General features: G+C 44.7%; 1 protein-coding gene across 1 annotated transcript; it reads left to right on the top strand.

Moving 5' to 3' along the window:
- Positions 1-305: 305 nt before the first annotated feature.
- LOC139556681 (L-threonine 3-dehydrogenase, mitochondrial-like) lies at positions 306-20,194 on the top strand. Its single transcript, XM_071370921.1, has 9 exons — positions 306-450; positions 8,781-8,977; positions 9,868-9,910; positions 10,197-10,267; positions 14,924-15,073; positions 15,194-15,366; positions 15,613-15,703; positions 17,208-17,477; positions 18,283-20,194. Exons 2-9 carry the CDS (start codon positions 8,794-8,796, stop codon positions 18,420-18,422), a joined length of 1,122 nt encoding a protein of 373 aa, XP_071227022.1. The 5' UTR covers positions 306-450; positions 8,781-8,793; the 3' UTR covers positions 18,423-20,194.
- The last annotated feature ends 5,893 nt before the right edge of the window (positions 20,195-26,087 follow it).

The following is a 26,087-nucleotide window of genomic DNA, read 5'->3' on the forward strand; positions in this document are numbered from 1 at the left end:
ATCCTGCGTCCCCTGTCAAAAAAAAATCCTTGTGCCGTCTTTGACTGTAGCCTATAGTGAATTTTCTATATTTACGGGTTAGGTTTGAGTGGGGCCTCAGATTTTCACATAGAGTCGTTGAGTCGGCGTGCTGCCTCAGTCAATATCCTGACAGAACACGCCAGTCACTGACGTCATGTGGGTGTGGTCTCAGCGCGGGCGTGGGACCGCACCTCCGAGGCTCCGCCAATCCGAGAGGAAACCGGCTTCTCTTGAACCCAGATGGCTTCGGCTGATATATAACGCCCGGGGCTGAGAGATAATTTATGAAAACGTACCAGCGTCGTATAGCTTTGTCTAGCTGACAGCGAATAGGACGGAGCAGCCGAACTTGAGGAGAAGCATACCTAACCAAGGCGCAAAGAAACAAGGGACACTTCGAATTGTATAAAGATCCAGACTATTTATTTGGTGAGTAATTATTCATTTTAATGTATTAAGTTAAAGCGGATATGTTGTGTAAACTGAATTGATATTTTTTTCCTCAAATTTCTTGAAGCAAAATGTACAATTATATGGGATAACATTGAGTTTTTTTTATACTGATGCAAATTAGGACTTTTATTTTAAGGACTTAATATAAATAACTATATTATAGAGACTGTCGCTTATTGTTATTATTTCTCGAAATCAGCAATCTAGTAGAATTAAAACAACTCGATCGATTCAACTGTTGGCACACCTAACCTTCGCGCAAAAAAAGTATCCTAATCAAATAACACAACATAGAGAAGAAGATATAACCCTACTGCTTGAAATTAAACCCTGCCAATGTGGTCTATAGCCTTTCCGTTACGTGGCCTCTACCCGGTCTTTGTTCGCTATAGAATTTTCCAATCAGTCCTAGGACACCGTTCATATGAACCAGGGTGAGGAGTTGGACCAAAGCCCGGCAGATGGCGATATTGAGTAGTTTCATCTTACCGTCCGAAGGGAATGCATGCAGCCGGCTATACGTTTATCCCCCATGGACCAATTCCTTACATAAAACAGTCTCCATTCAACTGCAAAGGCATCAATTTCCTCAACCCGATTTAATGGCGAGAAGACGGGAAAAATAACTGATTGGCTGAAAGTGACATGGCAACAACCAGGACCAGCATTACCTACTCTAGCATGGCGATGGTAAACGGTGTTTCATGAACAAAGTACACATTTTCCCTGTTTTATGTTTTCTTTGTTGTTGTTGCCTTCTCTCTATTAAATAGAGTTAAGGAGGAAATTGACTCATTTGCAGCCCGCATTCATTCCCTTTGGACAGTGAGATGAAACGTCTCAATATTGCATAATAATATGTGTACGTGTACATATCGACCTCAACTACCTCGTACTCCTACACATCGACTTGGTACCGCTACCACGTGTCTATAGCCAAGTTATCATTACTCATTGTGTATCTATTATTACTTGTATTATTACGTGTTGTTACTTTTATATTATTTCTCTATTTTATTTCTCTATTTTCTTTCTCTGCATTGTTTAACTTGGGTCAAACGTTTCGGGTAGCCTTCCACAAGCTTCCCACAATAAGTTGGGTGAATTTTGGCCCATTCCTCCTGACAGAGCTGGTGTAACTGAGTCAGCTTTGTAGGCCTCCTTGATCGCACACGCTTTTTCAGTTCTGCCCACATATTTTCTATAGGATTGAGACCTTGACTTTGTTGTCCTGAAGCCATTTTGCCACAACTTTGGAAGTATGCTTGGGGTCATTGTCCATTTGAAAGACCCATTTGCGACCAAGCTTTAACTTCCTGACTAATGTCTTGAGATGTTGCTTCAATATATCCACATAATTTTCCTGCCTCATGATGGCATCTATTTTGTGATGTGCACCAGTCCCTTCTGCAGCAAAGCACCCCCACAACATGATACTGCCACCCCCGTGCTTCACGGTTGGGATGGTGTTCATCGGCTTGCAAGCCTCCCCATTTTTCCTCCAAACATACAATGGCCATTATGGCCAAACAGTTCTATTTTTGTTTCATCAGACAAGAGGACATTTCTCCAAAAAGTACGATCTTTGTCCCCATGTGCAGTTGCAAACTGTAGTCTGGCTTTTTTATGGTGGTTTTGGTGCAGTGGCTTCTTCCTTGCTGAGCGGCCTTTCAGGTTATGTCGATATAGGACTCGTTTTACTGTGGATATAGATACTTTTATACCTGTTTCCTCCAGCATCTTCACAAGGTCCTTTTCTGTTGTTCTGGGATTGATTTGCACTTTTCGTACCAAAGTAGGTTCATCTCTAGGAGACAGAATGCATCTCCTTCCTGAGCGGTGTGACGGCTGCGTGGTCCCATGGTGTTTATACTTGTGTACTATTGTTTGTACAGATGAACGTGGTACCTTCAGGCATTTGGAAATTGCTCCCAAGGATGAACCAGACTTGTGGAGGTCTACACATTGTTTCTGAGGTCTTGGCTGATTTCTTTTGATTTTCCCATGTGGTCAAGGAAACAGGCACTGAATTTGAAGGTAGGCCTTGAAATACATCCACAGGTACACCTCCAATTGACTCAAATAATGTCAATTAGCCTATCAGAAGCTTCTAAATCCATGACATCATTTTCTGGAATTTTCCAAGCTGTTTAAAGGCACAGTCAACTTAGTGTATGTAAACTTCTGACCCACTGGAATTGTGATACAGTGAATTATAAGTGAAATAATCTGTCTGTAAACAATTGTTGGAAAAATTACTTGTGTCATATACAAAGTAGATGTCCTAACCGACTTGCCAAAACTATAGATTGTTAACAAGAAATTTGTAGAGTGGTTGAAAAACGAGTTTTAATGACTCCGACCTAAGTGTATGTAAACTTCCGACTTCAACTGTAGCCAGTCCTTGGCTGGGCTGAGCCTTCGGCTATAAGAATGCTGTGTTTACATAGCCAGTTCTTGGCTGGGTTGGGCCTTAGCCTATAGGAATGCTTTGTTTATGTAGCCAGTCCTTGGCTCAACATGTTCTCAGGGCATTTCGTATTATTCTGTATGTAAATCTTTAGTTTACATTACATTTTGTATGGTAGGACTATGTATTAATTTGTAAATGTCTGTCATTCTTTCCGTATGATATATTACGAATTACAAGCTGTATGATATGTTACAAATTGCAATTTGTACCGTATATTTACGAATTTTCTAAATGTACAAATGGTACGAATTTGCAAAACGTTTAATATGTTATGAATTCCGATTTGTTGTGGCTAATGTTAGATAGATGGCTTAAGCTAACGTTAGCTAGCACTAGGGGTTCATGTTAGGGTTTAGGTTAGGGGGAAGCCAACATGGTAAGTAGTTAAATAGCTACAATGCTCCGTGATGAGATTTGAACACACAACCCTTTTGGGTTGCTAGATGTTCTCATTGTCTCAATGTGTTATGCTTGGCTCAACAGACGGAGATGGATGAGGGCGCTAATTTACCTGAAAGAGGTATTTCGTTCAGTGAGTAAAATGAGTATCAAGGACAATTTATTATGTTGCACTTGCAACTGTAGGGGAAATGAGACCAATCACTACATGGCTATATGTTTGAATGTTCTTGGCAGACGCAGACCAAATGAACAGTGTTTATTGAATTAGACTAGGGCTACTTGGATAGAGTTAGATACATTACAAAGCAAATGGCAGTTATTATTGGATCTGCCGTGGGTCTATCTGACTGAGTTAGGCCTATGTGTAATACAGTGTTATTTCAGGGCTGTTACAGTGCCAACTGTACATCAGACTACAAGCATAGTCCTATCTATAAAAAAAAAGTTACATCTGGATTATTTTACATTTCAAGTCAGGTCTGAGAGGGGAACAGAAAAACCTAGTGCCCTAAACCGTTTCCTCGTTTTCCTGTCTCTTAACCCACTGGGAAAATCTGCTTTAATCAACTTTGCAATGTCTTTTCAACAACAACAATCTATTGAATCGTTGAATCAATCTTGAAAATTAATTGGAGGGGAATGTCTTGTTTTTTTTGTAACCTAAATCCAGTTACATGGTGACATGTTTTGTTGATTTCACGTTAGTAATTTGCATAGTGGAGTCTTTTGTTTAGACATGTAGCTAGCTAGCTAAACAATGAACCATAATCCCAACTCATAACGTTACCACCCTGCATGAATCTGCAGGTAGCTAACCAACCATGTTCATTGTTAGCTAGCTAACATTAGGCTATAACTAGCAATGCAAGTGGCTCTGCGATACAAATAATATTACTACACAGATCATACACGTAATGTTAGCTAGCTAGACAGCCAGCTAACGCTAACGTTAGCTAGCTAGCTAACAGTACACTTTAACTTGAAATGAAAATGGCTTTCTGACAAAATTAGAAACGTGTAATATCTGAAAACGCGTCATAGCGGGATGAGAACGCGTCATAGCGGGACGAGAGCTCGTCATAGCGGGATGAGAACGCATCATAGCGGGACGAGAGCTCGTCATAGCGGGATGAGAGCTCGTCATAGCGGGAGGAGAGCTCGTCATAGCGGGATGAGAGCTCGTCATAGCGGGAGGAGAGCTCGTCATAGCGGGAGGAGAGCTCGTCATAGCGGGATGAGAGCTCGTCATAGCGGGAGGAGAGCTCGTCATAGCGGGAGGAGAGCTCGTCATAGCGGGATGAGAGCTCGTCATAGCGGGAGGAGAGCTCGTCATAGCGGGATGAGAGCTCGTCATAGCGGGAGGAGAGCTCGTCATAGCGGGATGAGAGCTCGTCATAGCGGGAGGAGAGCTCGTCATAGCGGGAGGAGAGCTCGTCATAGCGGGAGGAGAGCTCGTCATAGCGGGAGGAGAGCTCGTCATAGCGGGAGGAGAGCTCGTCATAGCGGGATGAGAGCTCGTCATAGCGGGATGAGAGCTCGTCATAGCGGGAGGAGAGCTCGTCATAGCGGGAGGAGAGCTCGTCATAGCGGGATGAGAACGTGTCATAGCGGGAGGAGAGCTCGTCATAGCGGGAGGATAGCTCGTCATAGCGGGACGAGAACGCGTCATAGCGGGAGGAGAGCTCGTCATAGCGGGAGGATAGCTCGTCATAGCGGGAGGAGAGTGCATCATAGCTGCACCATATTTGCACTTTGAGTGGTTTTGCGTGCTTGCTACTATTATTTGCCCTTATGATTTGGAGGCATGTGAAAACACTGAACCTGGAAAAAAGCTATTGAATGGTCAGTGATAATCATCATTTGAGACATGTAATTAACTAAACATATTTACATTCAGGCTGCAATATGTTATCGGCCAAGTGGGACCGTCATGGTAGCCTACATAATTGGATGGTGTATCAATACACCCAGACACTACAAAGATACAGGCGTCCTTCCTAACCCAGTTGCCGGAGAGGAAGGAAACCACTCAGGGATTTTCCCATGTTGCCAATGGTGACTAAAACAGTTACAGAGTTTAATGGTTGTGATTCTATTCCTCTTCTTTTAATACCATTGTATTATTTCACTAATCCTGCATGTTGGAGTGGGGAAGCCTGAGATTTCACTGTACCCTGTAATATCTCCTGCAACCCTGTACATATAACTATTAAACAATCTGAAGCTGATAGGGATGAGAGTGCATCATAGCGGGACGAGAGCTCGTCATAGCGGGATGAGAGTGCATCATAGCGGGATGAGAGCGCGTCATAGAGGGATGAGAGTGCATCATAGCGGGACGAGAGCTCGTCATCGCGGGATGAGAGTGCATCATAGCTGGACGAGAGCTCGTCATCGCGGGATGAGAGTGCATCATAGCGGGACGAGAGCTCGTCATAGCGGGATGAGAGTGCATCATAGCGGGACGAGAGCTCGTCATAGCGGGACGAGAGCTCGTCATAGCGGGACGAGAGCTCGTAATAGCGGGACGAGAGCTCATCATTGCGGGATGAGAGTGCATCATAGCGGGACGAGAGCTCGTCATAGCGGGAGGAGAGTGCGTTATGGCGGGAGGAGAGTGCATCATAGCGGGACGAGAGCTCGTCATAGCGGGATGAGAACGCGTCATAGCGGGACGAGAACGCGTCATAGCGGGAGGAGAGCTCGTCATAGCGGGAGGATAGCTCGTCATAGCGGGAGGAGAGTGCATCATAGCTGCACCATATTTGCACTTTGAGTGGTTTTGCGTGCTTGCTACTATTATTTGCCCTTATGATTTGGAGGCATGTGAAAACACTGAACCTGGAAAAAAGCTATTGAATGGTCAGTGATAATCATCATTTGAGACATTAACTAAACATATTTACATTCAGGCTGCAATATGTTATCGGCCAAGTGGGACCGTCATGGTAGCCTACATAATTGGATGGTGTATCAATACACCCAGACACTACAAAGATACAGGCGTCCTTCCTAACCCAGTTGCCGGAGAGGAAGGAAACCACTCAGGGATTTTCCCATGTTGCCAATGGTGACTAAAACAGTTACAGAGTTTAATGGTTGTGATTCTATTCCTCTTCTTTTAATACCATTGTATTATTTCACTAATCCTGCATGTTGGAGTGGGGAAGCCTGAGATTTCACTGTACCCTGTAATATCTCCTGCAACCCTGTACATATGACTATTAAACAATCTGAAGCTGATAGGAGAAAACTGAGGACGGATCAACAATATTGTAGTTACAGTACTCTAATTGAAGCCTGTACAGAAAATGCATCCGATTTGCAAAAAATATGGTGAAGCAATTCACTTTTTGTCCTGAATACAAAGTGTTATGTTTGGGTCAAATCCAATAAAACACATTACTGAGTAGCACTCTCCATATTTTCAAGCACTGTGGTGGCTGCATCATGTTATCGGTATGCTTGTAATTGTTAAGGACTGGGGAGTTTTTCAGGATAAAAAAGAAACAGAAACATGAAAAATCCTAGAGGAAAACCTGGTTCAGTCTGCTTTCCACTAGACACTGGGAGATGAATTCACCTTTCAGCAGGACAATAAGTTAACCCCCCTAAGGTCGATGTCTGCACCCCCCGCGGAAATCTAAATAACATTTTAAAAAATCCCCAGCAAAATCCGTCAGTTTAAGCTAGAGATATCTGTTTTTTTTTGCATTGGATGCATCACAATCCACCTCATTCGCCGATGTCGCACTTCCGCGTCTGCTGTGACAGAGCCAGAGCGATGTTAGTCAGACCATGAGACATGCCGAAATTGTGCCTTCTCACAAGTAGTGCACTATATAGGGAATAGGGCTCTGGTCTAAAGTAGTGCACTATAGAGGGAATAGGGCTCTGGTCTAAAGTAGTGCACTACAGAGGGAATAGGGCTCTGGTCTAAAGTAGTGCACTATATAGGGAATAGGGCTCTGGTCTAAAGTAGTGCACTATATAGGGAATAGGGCTCTGGTCTAAAGTAGTGCACTATATAGGGAATAGGGCTCTGGTCTAAAGTAGTGCACTATAGAGGGAATAGGGCTCTGGTCAAAAGTATTGCACTACATAGGGAATGGGGCTCTGGTCTAAAGTAGTGCACTATAGAGGGAATAGGGCTCTGGTCTAAAGTAGTGCACTATAGAGGGAATAGGGCTCTGGTCTAAAGTAGTGCACTATAGAGGGAATGGGGCTCTGGTCTAAAGTAGTGCACTATATAGGGAATAGGGCTCTGGTCTATAGTAGTACACTATAGAGGGAATAGTGCTCTGGTCAAAAGTAGTGCACTACATAGGGAATAGGGCTCTGGTCTAAAGTAGGGCACTATATAGGGAATAGGGTTCTGGTCTAAAGTAGTGCACTACATAGGGAATAGGGTTCTGGTCTAAAGTAGTGCACTACATAGGGAATAGGGTTCTGGTCTAAAGTAGTGCACTACATAGGGAATAGCAGGGTGCCATTTGGGACAAAGACTGTGGCTAAACTAAATTATGCCACGACTGCTGAGCACAGTGCACGCTTTCTCCTTCCAGTCCTGGTAGAGGTCCATTTCTTTCCACATATCTCTTTCACGGTTTTGTGTGCGTCCCCGGGCATGTCCAGTGTTGGTTTTGGCACAGCAAACTCACGTTGCTTAGTACAGTTTGTCTCTGTCGTGAGACTGCGGCACTTCTGCTGACTAACTGGCATTTGGCCCTCCAAGTATGACAACATGTCCTGTACCTAGACATAGTCAATCTGGCAGGACCAACCTTGTAGTGAACAAAATGAAATGGAGGTTCTCAAATTGTTAAAGGATTTTTATGACAGACATTCCTCTAGTGTAAAGTATTCTGATTTCTTGTGTCCTTCCTGCCCCCCCCCCTTCTGTTGACATATTTTTATTTACCTTTTATTTATTCAGCCCAATAATTTATTTATTCAGCCCAATACTTTATTTATTCAGCCCAATACTTTATTTATTCAGCCCAATACTTTATTTATTCAGCCCAATACTTTATTTATTCAGCCCAATACCTTATTTATTCAACCCAATACCTTATTTATTCAGCCCAATACCTTATTTATTCAGCCCAATACTTTATTTATTCAGCCCAATACCTTATTTATTCAACCCAATACTTTATTTATTCAACCCAATACCTTATTTATTCAACCCAATACCTTATTTATTCAACCCAATACCTTATTTATGCATTGATGGTGCATCAATGCATCTGATTGATGATCCAATATGTTTTAATTGTATCTGTTGCTAGCAAATAAACACATATATTATAGGTAATGTATTCTGAACCTTGAGTTTGAGTCCTTGACAACTGAAGCATACTACTTAGTTGTAAAGTATTCAGGTGAGTGGGGTCCTTACAATGCCCCCCCCCCCATCCTCCTCCTTTAGGTGACTTGTCAAGATGCCTGTTATTAGAACTCTCAGCAAGGTGGCTAAGCAAGCCCTGCTGAACCCAGGATGTGGCTGTCAGCCAATCACAGTGGCCGTACGGACCATCAGCTTCTCGCCCCGCCAGGTCACCTCGGACGCCAGCTTCCACTCCGTGTCCTTCTCCGAGACAGACCACCCCAAGGTGCTCATCACAGGTAAGACCAATCAATGAATCACTCAGTTAAGACCCCCCCCCGAGAGATCACCTAGAGGAAGAAACATAACACATTAGAATCTCTTATTAATGATTAGAATAAGCATCTTTCTCTAACGACTCTCAAGCTAGCTGTAGTCTGTTGGGACGAACCTCAATAACACAATCTCTCTGTGGAGAAGATGAGCTTTGTCTAACTGAACATTAACATTCTCAAGCAACAGACAGGGCATAGCTCTAGTTGTGGGAAGCGAACCTTAATTACACAACCTCACAACCTAACACAATAGGACCTCTATCTATGGTTTATCTAAGTAAAGAAGCGTTTGTCTAACTTCACCTAAACGAGACTCCCAAGCAACACATAGCTGTATTGATGAAGAGGTTGGTTTGTTGTGTGAAGGGAACATCACAGTGTTCAAAGCAGGACCAGGAGGAGAGAACAGAACAGCTGTAGGTGTGAAGCTAGGGCCTCTCCTTCTCCGATATAGCTTCCCTACGCCTGACGTAACCTGACTTAACCTGACATTTCCTGATCTCCATGGCAACCCTGTCGTCATGTTGCTGATCTGTACCGATAACGTCTCTAATGTCCTCTAATAATAATATGTTTTGTCTCTCTCTCTCTGTCTCTCTCTGTCTCTCTGTCTCTCTCTCTTTCTCTCTCTCTCTCGCTTTCTCTCTCTCTCTCTCTCTCTCTCTCTCTCTCTCTCTCTCTCTCTCTCTCTCTCTCTCTCTCTCTCTCTCTCTCGCTTTCTCTCTCTCTCTCTCTCTCTCTCTCTCTCTCTCTCTCTCTCTCTCTCTCTCTCTCTCTCTCTCTCTCTCTCTCTCTCTCTCTCTCTCTTTCTCTCTCTCTCTCTCTCTCTCTCTCTCTCTCTCTCCCTCTCTCAGGCGGCCTTGGACAGTTGGGGGTAGGGCTGGCTAAAAGGTTGAGGTAAGACCATTACAGTGTTCTGTAATAGCGTATGCTTGCCTTTCTACAAGTGTTGCTGTTTAACAGTATATACATATGGTATACATTCATTTAGGATCATATTTGGATGCTTATTATTAGTACTTAATCTAGGTCCCACTTAAAACAAACTACAACTCATAAAGCCTTCATAGCACTTTGATAACCCAGTGAACGTAGCCTTTAGGAGGGAATGTTTTAGTCAAGCTTCCTCTTCTTCTTCTTCTTCTTCTTCTTGTGTTTTTAAATGTAACTTCCTGTTTCACAGGAAGCGGTTTGGAAACAACAATGTAATCCTGTCAGATATCAGGAAGCCTCCGAGCCACGTTTTCCACAGCGGTGAGTGATACACAACATGGCAACACGTGTTATACACAGTTTCAAGCATCTGCTGATCTAGGATCAGTTTTGCCCTTTAGATCACAGTGAATAACCAAGATGTCATGGACAGAGGAGACCTGATCCTAGATCAGCACTCCTACTCTGAGACACTTAGAGTATTACTCCGTTGGTCTGTTGTGAATACGGCGTGACGTCTGTGAGGTGAGACTACAGGCACACAATGGCATGAAGTAGGCTGGTGGAGCCACCTTGGTTTTACTGTGCTACTGAAGTCGACTGGTCTTATCTGTCTACCCATCTGGCTGTATTTGCATCACACTGGGTTGACGTCGGACTAGGTTGTTCATTCACCAGACTATGTAAATATTCTGTTTGCGTCTGATCAGCTCACAAAGCTAACGGGCTAAATTACGTCGTTACTAGGGCTGTTTCGGTGACCGTATTTCCAGGTCACGAGTCATGAAGGCAGTCAAATTCCACGTGACCGTTTATTCAATAACTAGGCTTCTCCGAGCTCTGATACTGCTGATGGTCATTAGTAGCCTACCAAACTTGCTAATTGCCTGGTACTCAGCACTCTACTGTCCCTCTAATCACTCTGACATCAATGCAAATGTATTTGAAAATCTAATTTAAACACTTCATGAGAGCCCATGAGCTCATGTTGCATAACATTTCAATATCAAATGTATTTATAAAGCCCTTCTTACGTCAGCTGATATCTCAAAGTGCTGTACAGAAACCCAGCCTAAAACCCCAAACAGCAAGAAATGCAGGTGTAGAAGCACGGTGGCTAGGAAAAACACCCTAGAAAGGTCAAAACCTAGGAAGACACCTAGAGAGGAACCAGGCTAGGAGCGGTGGCCAGTCCTCTTCTGGCTGTGCAGGGTGGAGATTATAACAGAACATGGCCAAGATGTGTAAATGTTCATAGATGACCAGCAGGGTCAGATAATAATAATCACAGTGGTTGTCGAGGGTGCAACAGGTCAGCACCTCAGGAGTAAATGTCAGTTGGCTTTTCATAACCGATCATTAAGAGTATCTCTACCGCTCCTGCTGTCTCTAGAGAGTCTAAAACAGCAGGTCTGGGACAGGTAGCACGTCCGGTGAACAGGTCAGGGTTCCATAGCCGCAGGCAGAACAGTTGAAACTGGAGCAGCAGCATGGCCAGGTGGACTGGGGACAGCAAGGAGTCATCATGCCTGTTAGTCCTGAGGCATGGTCCTAGGGCTCAGGTCCTCCGAGAGAGAGAGAGAAAGAAAGAAAGAAAGAGAGAATTAGAGAGAGCATACTTAAATTCACACAGGACACCGGATAAGACAGTAGAAGTACTCCAGATATAACAGACTGACCCTAGCCCCCCGACACATAAACTACTGCAGCATAAATACTGGAGGCTGAGACAGGAGGGGTCAGGAGACACTGTGGCCCCATACGATGATACCCCTGGACAGGGCCAAACAAGCAGGATATAACCCCACCCACTTTGCCAAAGCACAGCCCCCACACCACTAGAGGGATACCTTCAACCTCCAACTTAGCATCCTGAGACAAGGCCGAGTATAGCCCACAAAGATCTCCACCACGGCACAACCCAAGGGAGGGCGCCAACCCAGACCGGAAGATCACGTCAATAGGCTATGCAATTGCGCTATAAAACAGTGCGATGGCCTCTATTAAAAAGAGGAGGATCCCATCAGCTTTTCCTAATATTAAGCACATTGCTTATGTTTACAACAGGTGTATAGCCTACCTGGCTGGCATGAAAATAAATCACGGGGGAAAAAATATTATTTTTTCCCACTGCCCCTGTTTCGTTACAGGTGCATGATAATGGTCCATTCTAAATAAAAACAAATTTCACACATATATTATTATATGTGAAGACAAGATTAAGATCAAGAATAGTCTGATGGGTGACAATATTAGCCTATATATTATATATTATCACGTGTGAATGATACCCAGAATAAGAAATAATGCCTTTTTTTTGCGACTTTTTCGAATCATCGTTGCACACCTCATGTAGCCTAGCCCATAGGCCTATATGTTTTAATAAGATTTGTACCTACTTCTACATACTGCTATGTGAGCATTGCGGCACTTATAATGTGAAGAAGTAGCCTAATAGTTGATCAACATTTTAAGCTAAACATTCTGATCTGTTGCGTCAGCCACATTGCGTAATTTTTTTAATTGTTTTGTCTGTACGCTACTTATATATCTTGTTTAGTTCCGTGTTTGTTTATTTACTAAATTCACTCCCTGTACTTGCTTCCTGTTGATTAGCACGTTACCGAATTACGCCTCACCAAAGGGAAGCAACAGGTTTTTTTATTTTTTTTACTGGTGACATCGGGTCCATGGGCCGCTGCCGAAGCAACCGGGGATGCCTCAGCTGGCTCGTCAGGCTTCCATGCCTCAGCTGGCTCGTCAGGCTTCCATGCCTCAGCTGGCTCGTCAGGCTTCCATGCCTCAGCTGGCTCGTCAGGCTTCCATGCCTCAGCTGGCTCGTCAGGCTGCCATGCCTCAGCTGGCTCGTCAGGCTTCCATGTCTCAGCTGGCTCGTCAGGCTGCCATGCCTCAGCTGGCTCGTCAGGCTGCCATGCCTCAGCTGGCTCGTCAGGCTGCCATGCCTCAGCTGGCTCGTCAGGCTGCCATGCCTCAGCTGGCTCGTCAGGCTTCCATGCCTCAGCTGGCTCGTCAGGCTTCCATGCCTCAGCTGGCTCGTCAGGCTGCCATGCCTCAGCTGGCTCGTCAGGCTGCCATGCCTCAGCTGGCTCGTCAGGCTGCCATGCCTCAGCTGGCTCGTCAGGCTTCCATGCCTCAGCTGGCTTGATAGGTTCACAAGCCTTGGTTGGCTCGTCAGGCTTCCAAGCCTCAACAGGTTCATCAGGTTCTCAAGCCTCATTCAGCATGACTGGTTCCCACGCCTCAGCTGGATCTACTGGTTCCCACGCCTCAGCTGGATCTACTGGTTCCCGCGCCTCAGCTGGATCTACTGGTTCCCACGCCTCAGCTGGATCTACTGGTTCCCGCGCCTCAGCTGGATCTACTGGTTCCCACGCCTCAGCTGGATCTACTGGTTCCCACGCCTCAGCTGGATCTACTGGTTCCCACGCCTCAGCTGGATCTACTGGTTCCCGCGCCTCAGCTGGATCTACTGGTTCCCACGCCTCAGCTGGATCTACTGGTTCCCGCGCCTCAGCTGGATCTACTGGTTCCCGCGCCTCAGCTGGATCTACTGGTTCCCGCGCCTCAGCAGAGACGACCAGCCTGCTCCTGGTCCCCGGGACCAACCCTCTGGTCGGTGTCCTGCGGCTGGAACCGCGCGCCAGGGTAGTGGTGCTGTCAAGTCTACTTCCGCTCCTGGTCCTCGGGACCGTCCCTCTGGTTGGTGTCCTGCGGCTGGAACCGCGTGTCAGGGAGGGGGTACTGTCACGTCTACTCCCTCTCCGGCGCTCCTTGTCGGCAGTTTTTCATTATTACGCACACCTATCACCATCGTTACATGCACCTGCACCTCACGAGACTCACCTGGACTCCATCACCTCCTTGACTTCCTCCCCTATGTCGGTCACTCCCTTTGGTTCTTTCCTCAGGCGTTATTGTTTTTGGTTATATGTTTCATGTCTGCTACTTATGTTTCTTATTTTGTTCCGTGTTCATTTATTTACTAAATTCACTCCCTGTACTTGCTTCCCGTTTATTAGCGTACACGTTACATCATGCTTCTTTAGACCTGTCTAAAATAAATAATGTATTTATTGTGGAGGTGGAGGCTGTATCACGTGGATTTATTAGACTTTTTAAACATGTAGATGTTCCAGAGGTCTTCATCAGTGGCTTGTAGTCTGTGTGGAAGCCAGGAGATGCTAACTGTGTTTATGTTAATGAACGGTTAATTACCGTGAGACCGACCAGTTATTTGCTTGACAATCACCGACTGACTTTGTGACCACCACAGCCTTTGTCGTTACAACCAGGAAGGAAGCATTATCCTGATTCCCGTTTGGCTAACGTTACATTTATTAATTCAGTTAGTTCAGGAGAATGTAAACTTGTCCATAGTTTGCTTTAAAATGTCTGAAACGTTAATAGAAAAGACATCTGGAGGGTCCATAGTTAAAACAGCGAATGATTTGGTTAGTTGTGATATTGATCCTTGTGAAAAGCTTATGGTACAGAACATCACCAGGAAGTGAATGTATTTTGAACAGTTCATGAATGATGATTGGCTGGTCAAAACTGTCAACTACAATGCCTGATGAATGGTGATTGGCTGATCAAAACTGTCTGCTACAATGCCCGATGAATGGTGATTGGCTGATCAAAACTGTCAACTACAATGCCTGATGAATGATGATTGGCTGGTCAAAACTGTCTACTACAATGCTTGATGAATGGTGATTGGTTAGTCAATAACCTGTAATGAACTGTCTGCTACAATGACTGATGCAGGGCCAGCTAATACTAAGTAAGTCTATAGGAATTGTCCAGGGCACTGTTCAACCAATCGTTATCAAGAGTACTATTAGTAATTCTCATCCAAAATCTAGAAGACATTACAATTATACTTGGGGCTTTTAGTGAGACCACTTTTTTATATTGATGCTTGTTGTTTCTATGGTGCTTCCTGTTTCTCCTCAGGCCCCTTCATCTACTCTGACATCCTGGACTATAAGAACCTGCGTGAGATTGTGGTGAATAACCGCATCACGTGGTTGGTCCATTACAGCGCCCTGCTCAGCGCCGTGGGAGAGGCCAACGTATCGCTGGCTCGCGACGTCAACATCACTGGTGAGCAATGGAGAAACTCGTCATCTTGGCTCAGCCTAGATCCTTGCCACACCAAAGCTTCCTTTTAACCTGGCCTGGGAGGTGCCCAGAGAGAGTAACTGTGAACTTCCTGTTCCTCAGGGCTCCACAACATCCTGGACATTGCAGCGGAGCACGGCCTGCGTCTGTTCGTCCCCAGCACCATCGGAGCCTTCGGGCCCACCTCGCCCCGGAACCCGACCCCTGACCTCTGTGTCCAGAGACCCAGGACCATCTATGGAGTGTCCAAGGTCCACGCAGAGCTCATGGGAGAGGTGAGATAAAGACACATGCTAGCAATACAGAATACAGAAGAAATGACCAATCAGCATTCAGCCTCAGCCCAGAACCAGAATCCTCTTTATTCCCCATTTACATGTACCAGGAATTTGACCTGTTGAATTTGACCTTGTAAATCAGATCTGGTGAATTTGACCCCTTCAATCACCTGAAATCATTGGTCTGTAACGTTGCTATAAGTGAAACATCCTAACCCTTATTGCCCGTCTTCCCTCCAACAGTACTACCACCACCGCTATGGCCTTGACTTCCGCTGTCTGCGCTACCCAGGAATCATCTCTGCTGACTCACAGCCTGGAGGAGGAACGACAGGTGAGTTAGAGACACCCCCCCCCCCCCCCCTCCCCAAACACACACCCCCTCCCCACACACACACCCCCTCCCCACACACACCCCCCCTCCCCAAACACATAACCCCTCCCCACACACACCCCCCCTCCCCAAACACACACCCCCTCCCCACATACACACCAAAGCGGAACACCAGGCTCCTGACTGTCATAACTCTATTTGAGTCCACCCTCCTGACTTCAACGTGTCGTTGGGGGTTATCTAACGGAGACATGTTCTAGAACGTCTGCCTCCTGACTTCAACGTGTCGTTGGGGGTTATCTAACGGGGACATGTTATAGAACGTCTGCCTCCTGACTTCAACGTGTCGTTGGGGGTTATCTAACGGGGACATGTTATAGAACGTCTGCCTCCTGACTTCAACGTGTCGTTGGGGGTTATCTAACAGGAACATGTTCTAGAACGTCTGCCTCCTGACTTCAACGTGTCGTTCAGGGTTATCTAACGGGGACATGTTATAGAACGTCTGCCTCCTGACTTCAACGTGTCGTTGGGGGTTATCTAACAGGGACATGTTCTAGAACGTCTGCTTCCTGACTTCAACGTGTCGTTCAGGGTTATCTAACAGGGACATGTTCTAGAACGTCTGCTTCCTGACTTCAACGTGTCGTTCAGGGTTATCTAACAGGGACATGTTCTAGAACGTCTGCTTCCTGACTTCAACGTGTCGTTGAGGGTTATCTAACAGGGACATGTTCACGAACATCTTCCTCCTGACTTCTATGGACTAGACTACATGATGCTGTGATACCAACCTTATCAAAACATATAGATCTATAGACTAGACTATTAGGAACTGATGGAGGGACAATAGAGCCCTGAGTACCAGGTCATTAGGACCTAATGGAGGGACAATAGAGCCCTGAGTACCAGGCCATTAGGACCTGATGGAGGGACAATAGAGCCCCGAGTACCAGGTCATTAGGCCCTGATGGAGGGACAATAGAGCCCTGAGTACCAGACCATTAGGACCTGATGGAGGGACAATAGAGCCCTGAGTACCAGGCCATTAGGACCTGATGGAGGGACAATAGAGCCCTGAGTACCAGACCATTAGGACCTGATGGAGGGACAATAGAGCCCTGAGTACCAGACCATTAGGACCTGATGGAGAGACAATAGAGCCCTGAGTACCAGACCATTAGGACCTGATGGAGAGACAATAGAGCCCTGAGTACCAGACCATTAGGACCTGATGGAGGGACAATAGAGCCCTGAGTACCAGGCCATTAGGATCTGATGGAGGGACAATAGAGCCCTGAGTACCAGGCAGTTTTGGAGACACCTAGTTACCGTGACTCAACGGTCACGTGGAATTTGACTCGTGATTGTCGGTGTGGTGGTAATGTGGTCACTGCAACAGCCCTATCCTTAGTGTGTATACTCTAAATAGATTGAAAGTCATCAATTACTATGATCATACCAAACCTATCTAAACCTCTCCTCCCCTCCTCCCTTTCTCCAGACTACGCGGTAGCCATCTTTCACGATGCCGTAAAGACGGGGAAGTTTGAGTGTAACCTGAAGCCAGACACGAGGCTCCCCATGATGTACATCGACGACTGTCTCCGTGCCACCGTGGAGATGATGGAAGCGCCCACAGACACCCTGTCCATGAGGACCTATAACATCAACGCCATGAGCTTCACCCCTGAAGAGCTGGCTCAGGAGGTCCAGAAACAGCTGCCGGACCTAGAGGTCACCTACGACATCGATCAAGTCAGACAGGCCATCGGTAAGATCAAAACATTTAGTTGATCCTTTATTCAGACTGGTTGGTTGGGTGGGTTGCAAAATTCCTAGGTTTTCCTGAAAACCCAGTTGAAGGATTCCCTCCTGATTCTGGCAATCATCCAACTGGGATTTCTGGGAAGTTTGGGAAAAGTTACCCAAATACTGGTGGGTGATACCATTGAGATCAAAGATGGATGAACGAGGGAGACCTGTCTAAATGCACCACTGAAGGGTCTTTTCGAGATTCTCTTAAACTTCCAAGCATTAATATTTGAGTTGAATGTAGAAACTAACAACAAAAGTCTCATGTGACAATTTGACTAACTCTTTTACAGCCTTTAGATTAAGAAGACATTATATTAGCATACGCTCTTACCCAGAGAGACTAGCAGAAGGTCTTACCCAGAGAGACTAGCAGACGCTCTTACCCAGAGAGACTAGCAGACGCTCTTACCCAGAGAGACTAGCAGACGTTGTTACCCAGAGAGACTTAGTCAATGAGTCATTTAGCAGACCCTGTTATCCAGAGAGTCTTACAGTCAGTGAGTCATTTAGCAGACGCTCTGATGCAGAGAGACTAGCAGTCAGTGTATTCTTAAGGAGCTAAGTGAGACGGACAACCACATATAGAAAGCAAACGTTTCCTCATTAACTAGCTGTCAGTGAAGTCAGTGTCAGTAATAGAGATTCACATTATGAACACGCCCCCGACATTATGGACACGCCCCCGACATTATGGACACGCCCCCGACATTATGAACACGCCCCCAACAAAACGGATCCTCTTCTCTTCTCTCCCTTTACAGCTGACAGCTGGCCAATGAATTTTGACGACTCTAACGCGCGCAATGACTGGGGCTGGAAACACGACTACGACCTCCCGGAGCTCGTCCAGACCATGCTCAACTACATCGGCTCAGACTCGCGCATCGCACAGGCCAACTGAGAGGCCAGCGGTGGCGTGCTGCTGGGTGGCGTGCTGCTGGGTGGCGTGCTGCTGGGTGGCGTGCTGCTGGGTGGCGTGCTGCTGGGTGGCGTTCTGCTGGGTGGCGTTCTGCTGGGTGGCGTGCTGCTGGGTGACGTGCTGCTGGGTGGCGTGCTGCTGGGTGGCGTGCTGCTGGATGACGTGCTGGAGCAGTGTTGTTTCTTTGTACATACTGTAAAAACTGTTGTTAGAGAGTAGGGAGACACGTGGTCTATGAAGACTGTTGTTATAGAGGAGACAGACACTTGTCTATGAAGACTGTTGTTAGAGAGGAGGGAGACACGTGGTCTATGAAGACTGTTGTTAGAGAGGAGGGAGACACGTGGTCTATGAAGACTGTTGTTAGAGAGGAGGGAGACACGTGGTCTATGAAGACTGTTGTTAGAGAGGAGACAGACACGTGGTCTATGAAGACTGTTGTTAGAGAGGAGGGAGACACGGGGTCTATGAAGACTGTTGTTAGAGAGGAGGGAGACACGTGGTCTATGAAGACTGTTGTTAGAGAGGAGGGAGACACGTGGTCTGGAAATAGTCATTGTTTTCTCTCTCTCCTCACTTTGTCATTTGGAAGGGCTGTCTGTTTGTCTTTGTTTGTCTTTGTCTGTCTCTGTATTTCTCCGTCTGTCTCCATCTGTGTGGCAAAACAAGCTACTACAATGTGAAGGTTGGTCGCGCGAGAAATAGCGGTTTGACTCCCCTCCTCCCGGAAAGGGGTTAGAACACAGGGTCTGTGAGAACATGTTTAGATGAAACATCTCAGAGAGGTTGCCTTGCATGGCTATGAATTGTTCACTTCATTGTGTACCATTGTGACATTTTCAAGGCAAACAAACAAAGAATGTAGCATTGGTCAATCTTAAGTGCTTGAACTCTTCTTCTCTCTTTGGTGAGCTGATGTTCAAGGGTTACCTCTATGTAAGGTTATTGTAAAGGGGTTAACGATTGTATAATTGTTTTTGCTAAGAGCTGAGAATTCAGGTATCAAAGGGCCTAAATGTACGGCCATAATCACATTAAGTTAAAGTTTTTAGATTATGAGTTTTACTAATATATAAGCATTGTAATTTGATGCATTTTAGAGTAGGAGAGAACGATTTCAACTCTTTAAAATGTTTTAAAAAAATCATTGAACAGTTGTAACTCTGCGTGTGTGTGTTTTAATATCGACGTGTGGAGGCACACATCGAGTACCAACTCACATTTTTCTATTATTTTATGTTATTTCAGCTGGTTTTTTTTTCCCCCACTGATTTCATTCTTCTATGTATTCTGTCTGCTGGTGATAATTGACTGGGAATCATGTTGACTCGATGTGCTTCTTGCATTGCTTGTATGTAAAGTGTAAATGTTCCACTGGAACGTTTGGCTGCGTCTCAAATGGCATGCTATTCCCTAGATAGTGTCACCCTATTCCTTAAATATTCCCTATACACTATAAAAGGGAATAGGGTGCCATTTGAGATGCATCCTTTGACTGGTCAACTAGGGACCATAGTTTCCGTTAGTTCGTAAGTGACCTGTCAGGGATGTCCGTTTTCACTCCGTCTGTTCGTCAAAGGGGTCCATGTGGTTGTTATTAATTAAAAAAGGGAAATAGTTTTGTGGTAGTTGTATGTTTTTTCTTTTCAGATGCTTTTGTTGTAAATTAATTCTTTCTGTGTGTAAGTCTGGGAAAGAAATGTGTGTTCTTTCAATCACCGATCTGCTTTGTCATTAAAGTATCTCTTTCTGTATGTTTTTAATAGGACGTGTATTTGTCAGGGACCGTGTGCAACATGTCATTGCACCATCTTTATATAGATAGTTAATTTTCATCTGTAGTCTCTGGGCAGAAAACAGTCAACATTAAAATATCCATACAATCCTACAGTATAAAGCACTGTTTTCCTCCTCGCTGTTACAATGTAAACAGGCTCTTCCTTTAATTTTCCTCCTCGCTGTTACAATGTAAACGGTTTCTTAAATTTTCCTCCTCACTGTTGTGTATTAGGCCGTACTAGTAAAGCCATAGGAAAAGAAGGCCAACTTGTCTTACAATACTAGTGGGATATTTAAAAGTTATAAAGCGTTCAGTACAAAATGTCCTCTTGACCGCCGCACCTCTGGCCTTGAGGTTTGATGCATATTAAAATGTCTGTGAATTCATTACTTCACTGCATCACTAGGCATTTATTTGATTAACATTTGAATGACAATTTGGAGAGAAAAAAACACTGACTGGGTAGTTACTGCGGTGAACCTGAAGCTTAAGGAGGGGTTGGGTTGAACCAGTGATACTCTGTGAGATACATTGAGTCCTGTACTCTGGCCGTGTGGCTCAGTTGGTAGAGCATGGCGCTTGCAACGCCAGGGTTGTGGGTTCATTCCCCACGGGGGGACCAGGATGAATATGTATGAACTTTCCAATTTGTAAGTCGCTCTGGATAAGAGCGTCTGCTAAATGATTTAAATGTAAATGTAACAGTCATGACAGCTCCTGCCTGAGCCAAGGAATGATAAGCCGTTCCAAGGTGTTAATGGTGTCCTGTAAAATACTATAAGGTAGGAACATCCTGTAATCAAAACACGCAAAATGACACGTGACTGACTTTTACTGCACTATACCACTACACTGACAATACACTGCCTCAGATGGAATGGAATGCATTCTAGAACACCTTAACAGAACTTACACTGAACAAAAACATAAATGCAACATGCAACAATTTAAAAGATTTTACTGAGTTACAGTTCATATAAGGAAATCAGTCAATTGAAATACATTCATTAAGCCCTAGTCAGAAAACCAGTCAGTATCTGGTGTGCCCACCATTTGCCTCATGCAGAGCCACACATCTCCTTCACATAGAGTTGATCAGGCTGTTGATTGTGGCCTGTGGAATGTTGTCTCACTCCTCTTCAGTTGGGGCGGCAGGTAGCCTAGTGGTTAGAGCGTTGGACTAGTAACCGAAAGGTTGCAACATCGAATCCCCAAGATGAAAATGTGAAAATCTGTCGTTCTGCCCCTGAACAAGGCACTGTTCCTAGGGTGTCATTGATAATACGAATTTGTTCTTAACTGACTTGCCTAGTTAAATAAAGGTTAAAGAAAAAGTTACTGGAAGTTACTGGATATTGGCGGGAACTGGAACACACTGTCGTACATGTCAATCCAGAGCATTCCAAACATGCTCAATGGGTGACATGTCTGGTTAGTGTGCAGGCCATGGAAGAACTGGGACATTTTCACCGTCTAGAAATTGCGTACAGATCTTTGCAACATGGTGCTGTGCATTATCATGCTGAAAGATGAGGTGATGGCAGCGAACGAATGGCACGACAATGGATCTCGTCATGGTGTCTCTGTGCATTCAAATTGCCATTGATGAAATGGCAATTGTTCGTGTTCGTTGTTCGTGGTCCATACCATAACCACACCACCACTATGGGGTACTCTGTTCACAACATTGACATCGGCAAACCTCTCGCCCACACAATGCCATACACGTTGTCTGCAGTGTGAGGCCGATTGGACATACAGTCTAATTGTCTAAAACAACGTTGGAGGCTGCTTATGGTAGAGAAATTAACATTCATGCAGTCATAAACTTGAGACATCTGTGGCATTGTGTTGTGTGACAAAACTGCATATTTTAGAGTGGCCTTTTATTGTCCCCAGCACAAGGTGTGTAATGATCATCAAATCAATCAAATCAAAAGTATTTATATAGCCCTTCTTACATTAGCTGATATCTCAAAGTGCTGTACAGAAACCCAGCCTAAAACCCCAAACAGCAAGCAATGCAGGTGTAGAAGCACGGTGGCTAGGAAAAACTCCCTAGAAAGGCCAAAACCTAGGAAGAAACCTAGAGAGGAACCAGGCTATGAGGGGTGGCCAGTCCTCTTCTGGCTGTGCTGGGTGGAGATTATAACAGAACATGGCCAAGATGTTCAAATGTTCATAAATGCATGGTCAAATAAATATAATCATAGTAGTTGTCGAGGGTGCAGCAAGTCAGCACCTCAGGAGTAAATGTCAGTTGGCTTTTCATAGCCGATCATTAAGAGTATCTCTACCGCTCCTGCAGTCTCTAGAGAGTTGAAAACAGCAGGTCTGGGACAGGTAGCACGTCCGGTGAACAGGTCAGGGTTCCATAGCCGCAGGCAGAACAGTTGAAACTGGAGCAGCAGCACGGCCAGGTGGACTGGGGACAGCAAGGAGTCATCATGCCAGGTAGTCCTGAGGCATGGTCCTAGGGCTCAGGTCCTCCGAAAGAGAGAAAGAAAGAGAGAAAGAGAGAATTAGAGAGAGCATACTTAAATTCACACAGGACACCGGATAAGACAGGAGAAGTACTCCAGATATAACAAACTGACCCTAGCCCCCCCCGACACATAAACTACTGCAGCATAAACACTGGAGGCTGAGACAGGAGGGGTCAGGAGAAACTGTGGCCCCATCCGATGATACCCCCGGACAGGGCCAAACAGGAAGGATATAACCCCACCCACTTTGCCAAAGCACAGCCCCCACACCACTAGAGGGATATTTTCAACCACCAACACATATGGAATCATGTAGTAACCAAAAAGTGTTAAACAAATCAAAATATATTTGAGATTATTCAAACTAGCCATCCTTTGCCTTGATGACAGCTTTGCAAACTCTTGGCATTCCCTCAACCAGATTCATGAGGTAGTCACCTGGAATGCATTTCAATTAATAGTTGTGACTTGTTAAAAGTTCATTTGTGGAATGAATTTTCTTCTTAATGCGTTTGAGCCAATCAGTTGTAGGGGTGGTATACAGAAGATACCCCTACTTGTTAAAAGACCATGTCCATATTATGGCAAGATACAGATCAGCTCAAATAAGCAAAGAGGAGTGACAGTCCATCATTACTTTTAGACATGAAGGTCAGTCAATCCGGAAATTGTCAAGGACTTTGAAAGTTTCTTCAAGTGCAGTCGCAAAAACCATCAAGCACTATGATGAAACTGGCTCTCATTAGGACCGCCACAGGAAAGGAAGACCCAGAGTTACCTCTGCTGCAGAGGATACGTTCATTAGAGTTAACTGCACCTCAGATTGCAGCTCAAATAAATGCTTCACAGAGTTCAAGTAACAGACATCTCAACATCAACTGTTCAGAGGAGACTGTGTGAATCAGCCCTTCAAGGCCAATTGCTGCAAAGAAACCACTACTAAAGGATACCAATAATAAGAAGAGACTTGCTTGGGCCAAGAAACAACAGACATTAGACCGGTGGAAATCTGTCCTTTGGTCTGATAAGTCCAAATTTGAGATTTTTTGTTCCAACTGCCATTAGATGCAGAGTAGGTGAATGGATGATCTCCGAATGTGTGGTTCCCACCGTGAATCATGGAGGAGGAGGTGTAATGGTGTGGGGGTGCTTTGCTGGTGACACTGCCTGTGATTTATTTAGAATTCAAGGCACACTTAACCAGCATGGCTACCACAGCATTCTGCAGCGATACGCCATCCAATCTGGTTTGCGAATAGTGCGACTATCATTTGTTTTACAACAGGACAATGACCCAAAACACACCTCCAGACTGTGTAAGGGCCATTTGACCAAGAAGGAGAGTGATGGAGTGCTGTATCAGATTACCTGGCCTCCACATTCACCCGAACTCAACCCAATTGAGATGGTTTGGCATGAGTTGAACCGCAGAGTAAAGGAAAAGCAGCCAACAACTCTTTTCAAGACTGTTAGTAAAAGCATTCCAGGTGAAGCTGGTTGAGAAAATGCCAAGTGTGCAAAGCTGTCATCAATGCAAAGGGTGGCTATTTGAAGAATCTCAAATATATTTTGATTTGTTTAACACTTTTTTGGTTACTACATGAATCCATATGTGTTATTTTATAATTTTGATGTCTTCACTATTATTCTACAATGTAGAAAATAGTAAAAAAATCCTTGAATGAGTAGGTGTCCTAAAACTTTTGACCGGTAGTGTATATATATATATATATATATATGTGTGTGTGTCCCACATCAAAAACAAAGTTGCACCCCTGTAAGATAGTGTTAAACAATGAATGTGAAGAATTTATCTGCACTGTATATTTGTTAGCTGTTTAGTCAGACAGTTTTAGAGGAATCCATTTTTCAAACGAACTACGGGTATGTCAACATTCCATTGAAACAATGCAGTCAATCCACAGCCATGCGGAAATCAGTGACGATACGACAAGTTGAAAGTGCAACAAGTACTGATATCGTATCGTACAATAGCAAATCACATCTTTCCAAGACTACAAGATCTGAGACATTTATGGTCTGTTTACATATATTTTAGAGGATATTTATACAGAAAATGTGTATAAAACCCTTATCAACTGTATTTATAATGATTTGATCATATTTTAGGTAAACTATAATTCTATGATCATTGGCAGTTGACCTCACGTATAGCATTAAAAGAGTGCATCCCAGATGTTTAAACCACACCTCTACCGTAAATATTTGGTTGAATCCCACCTGCCAATGACCATATAGGCCAAGCCCTATATAGTTTGTATACCGGCACAAGGCGAGACCCAGATGCAGACACGGGAGGCAGATGGTTTGAGTCTCTGATATTTATTAATAATCCAAAAGGGGAAGGCAAGAGAATGGTCGTGGACAGGTAAAAAGGTCAAAACCAGATCAGAGTCCAGGAGGTACAGAGTGGCAGACAGGCTCGTGGTCAAGGCAGGCAGAATGGTCAGACAGGCGGGTACAGAGTCCAGAAAACAGGCAAGGGTCAAAACCAGGAGGACTAGAAAAAAGAGAATAGAAAAGGCAGGAGAACGGGAAAAACACGCTGGTTGACTTGGAACATACAAGACGAACTGGCACAGAGAGACAGGAAACACAGGTTTAAATAGCTAGGGGATAATGGGGAAGACCTGGAGGGATGGAGACAAGCACAAGGACAGGTGAAACAGGTCAGGGTGTGATAGTTTGTTTACTGGTCGTGTGCATTTCAAAGTACTATCACCTACAAATCTCGAAACCCAGAACCAAATCAGCCAGTCTTCAATTGGATCCCCTGTATGCCCTACATATTGAGCAGGTTGATGTTTATTGTCATGGTTACTTGTCATGGAGGCAGAACTGAGAGATTTTCCCTTAGATAGACCAGCCGCAAAGTCAAAATTGGCTATAGTGTAAAACAAATCGCTTACGGTTAGCAGTGGGGTGAAGGTTAGGGTTAAGGTTAGGGTTAAGGTTAGGGTTAAGGTTAGGGTTAAGGTTAGGGTTAAGGTTAGGGTTAAGGTTTGGGTTAAGGTTAGGGTTAAGGTTAGGGTTAAGGTTAGGGTTAAGGTTAGGGTTAAGGTTTGGGTTAAGGTTAGGGTTAAGGTTTGGGTTAAGGTTTGGGTTAAGGTTTGGGTTAAGGTTTGGGTTAAGGTTAAGGTTAAGGTTTGGGTTAAGGTTTGGGTTAAGGTTAAGGTTAAGGTTAGGGTTAAGGTTAGGGTTAAGGTTAGGGTTAAGGTTAGGGTTAAGGTTAGGGTTAAGGTTTGGGTTAAGGTTAGGGTTAAGGTTAGGGTTAAGGTTAGGGTTAAGGTTAGGGTTAAGGTTTGGGTTAAGATTAGGGTTAAGGTTTGGGTTAAGGTTTGGGTTAAGGTTAGGGTTAAG

The sequence above is a fragment of the Salvelinus alpinus genome, chromosome 27, assembly GCF_045679555.1.
Source record: "Salvelinus alpinus chromosome 27, SLU_Salpinus.1, whole genome shotgun sequence".
Classification (NCBI taxonomy): domain Eukaryota; kingdom Metazoa; phylum Chordata; class Actinopteri; order Salmoniformes; family Salmonidae; genus Salvelinus; species Salvelinus alpinus.

What these genes read in the sequence shown, in the direction of transcription:
- LOC139556681 (XM_071370921.1), top strand. Translation starts at nt 8,794, where the DNA reads ATGCCTGTTATTAGAACTCTCAGCAAGGTGGCTAAGCAAGCCCTGCTG. An exon ending in GAGCCACGTTTTCCACAGCG is followed by an intron (nt 10,268 to 14,923) that starts GTGAGTGATACA and finishes GTTTCTCCTCAG; the next exon opens with GCCCCTTCATCTACTCTGAC. An exon ending in TCGCGACGTCAACATCACTG is followed by an intron (nt 15,074 to 15,193) that starts GTGAGCAATGGA and finishes CCTGTTCCTCAG; the next exon opens with GGCTCCACAACATCCTGGAC.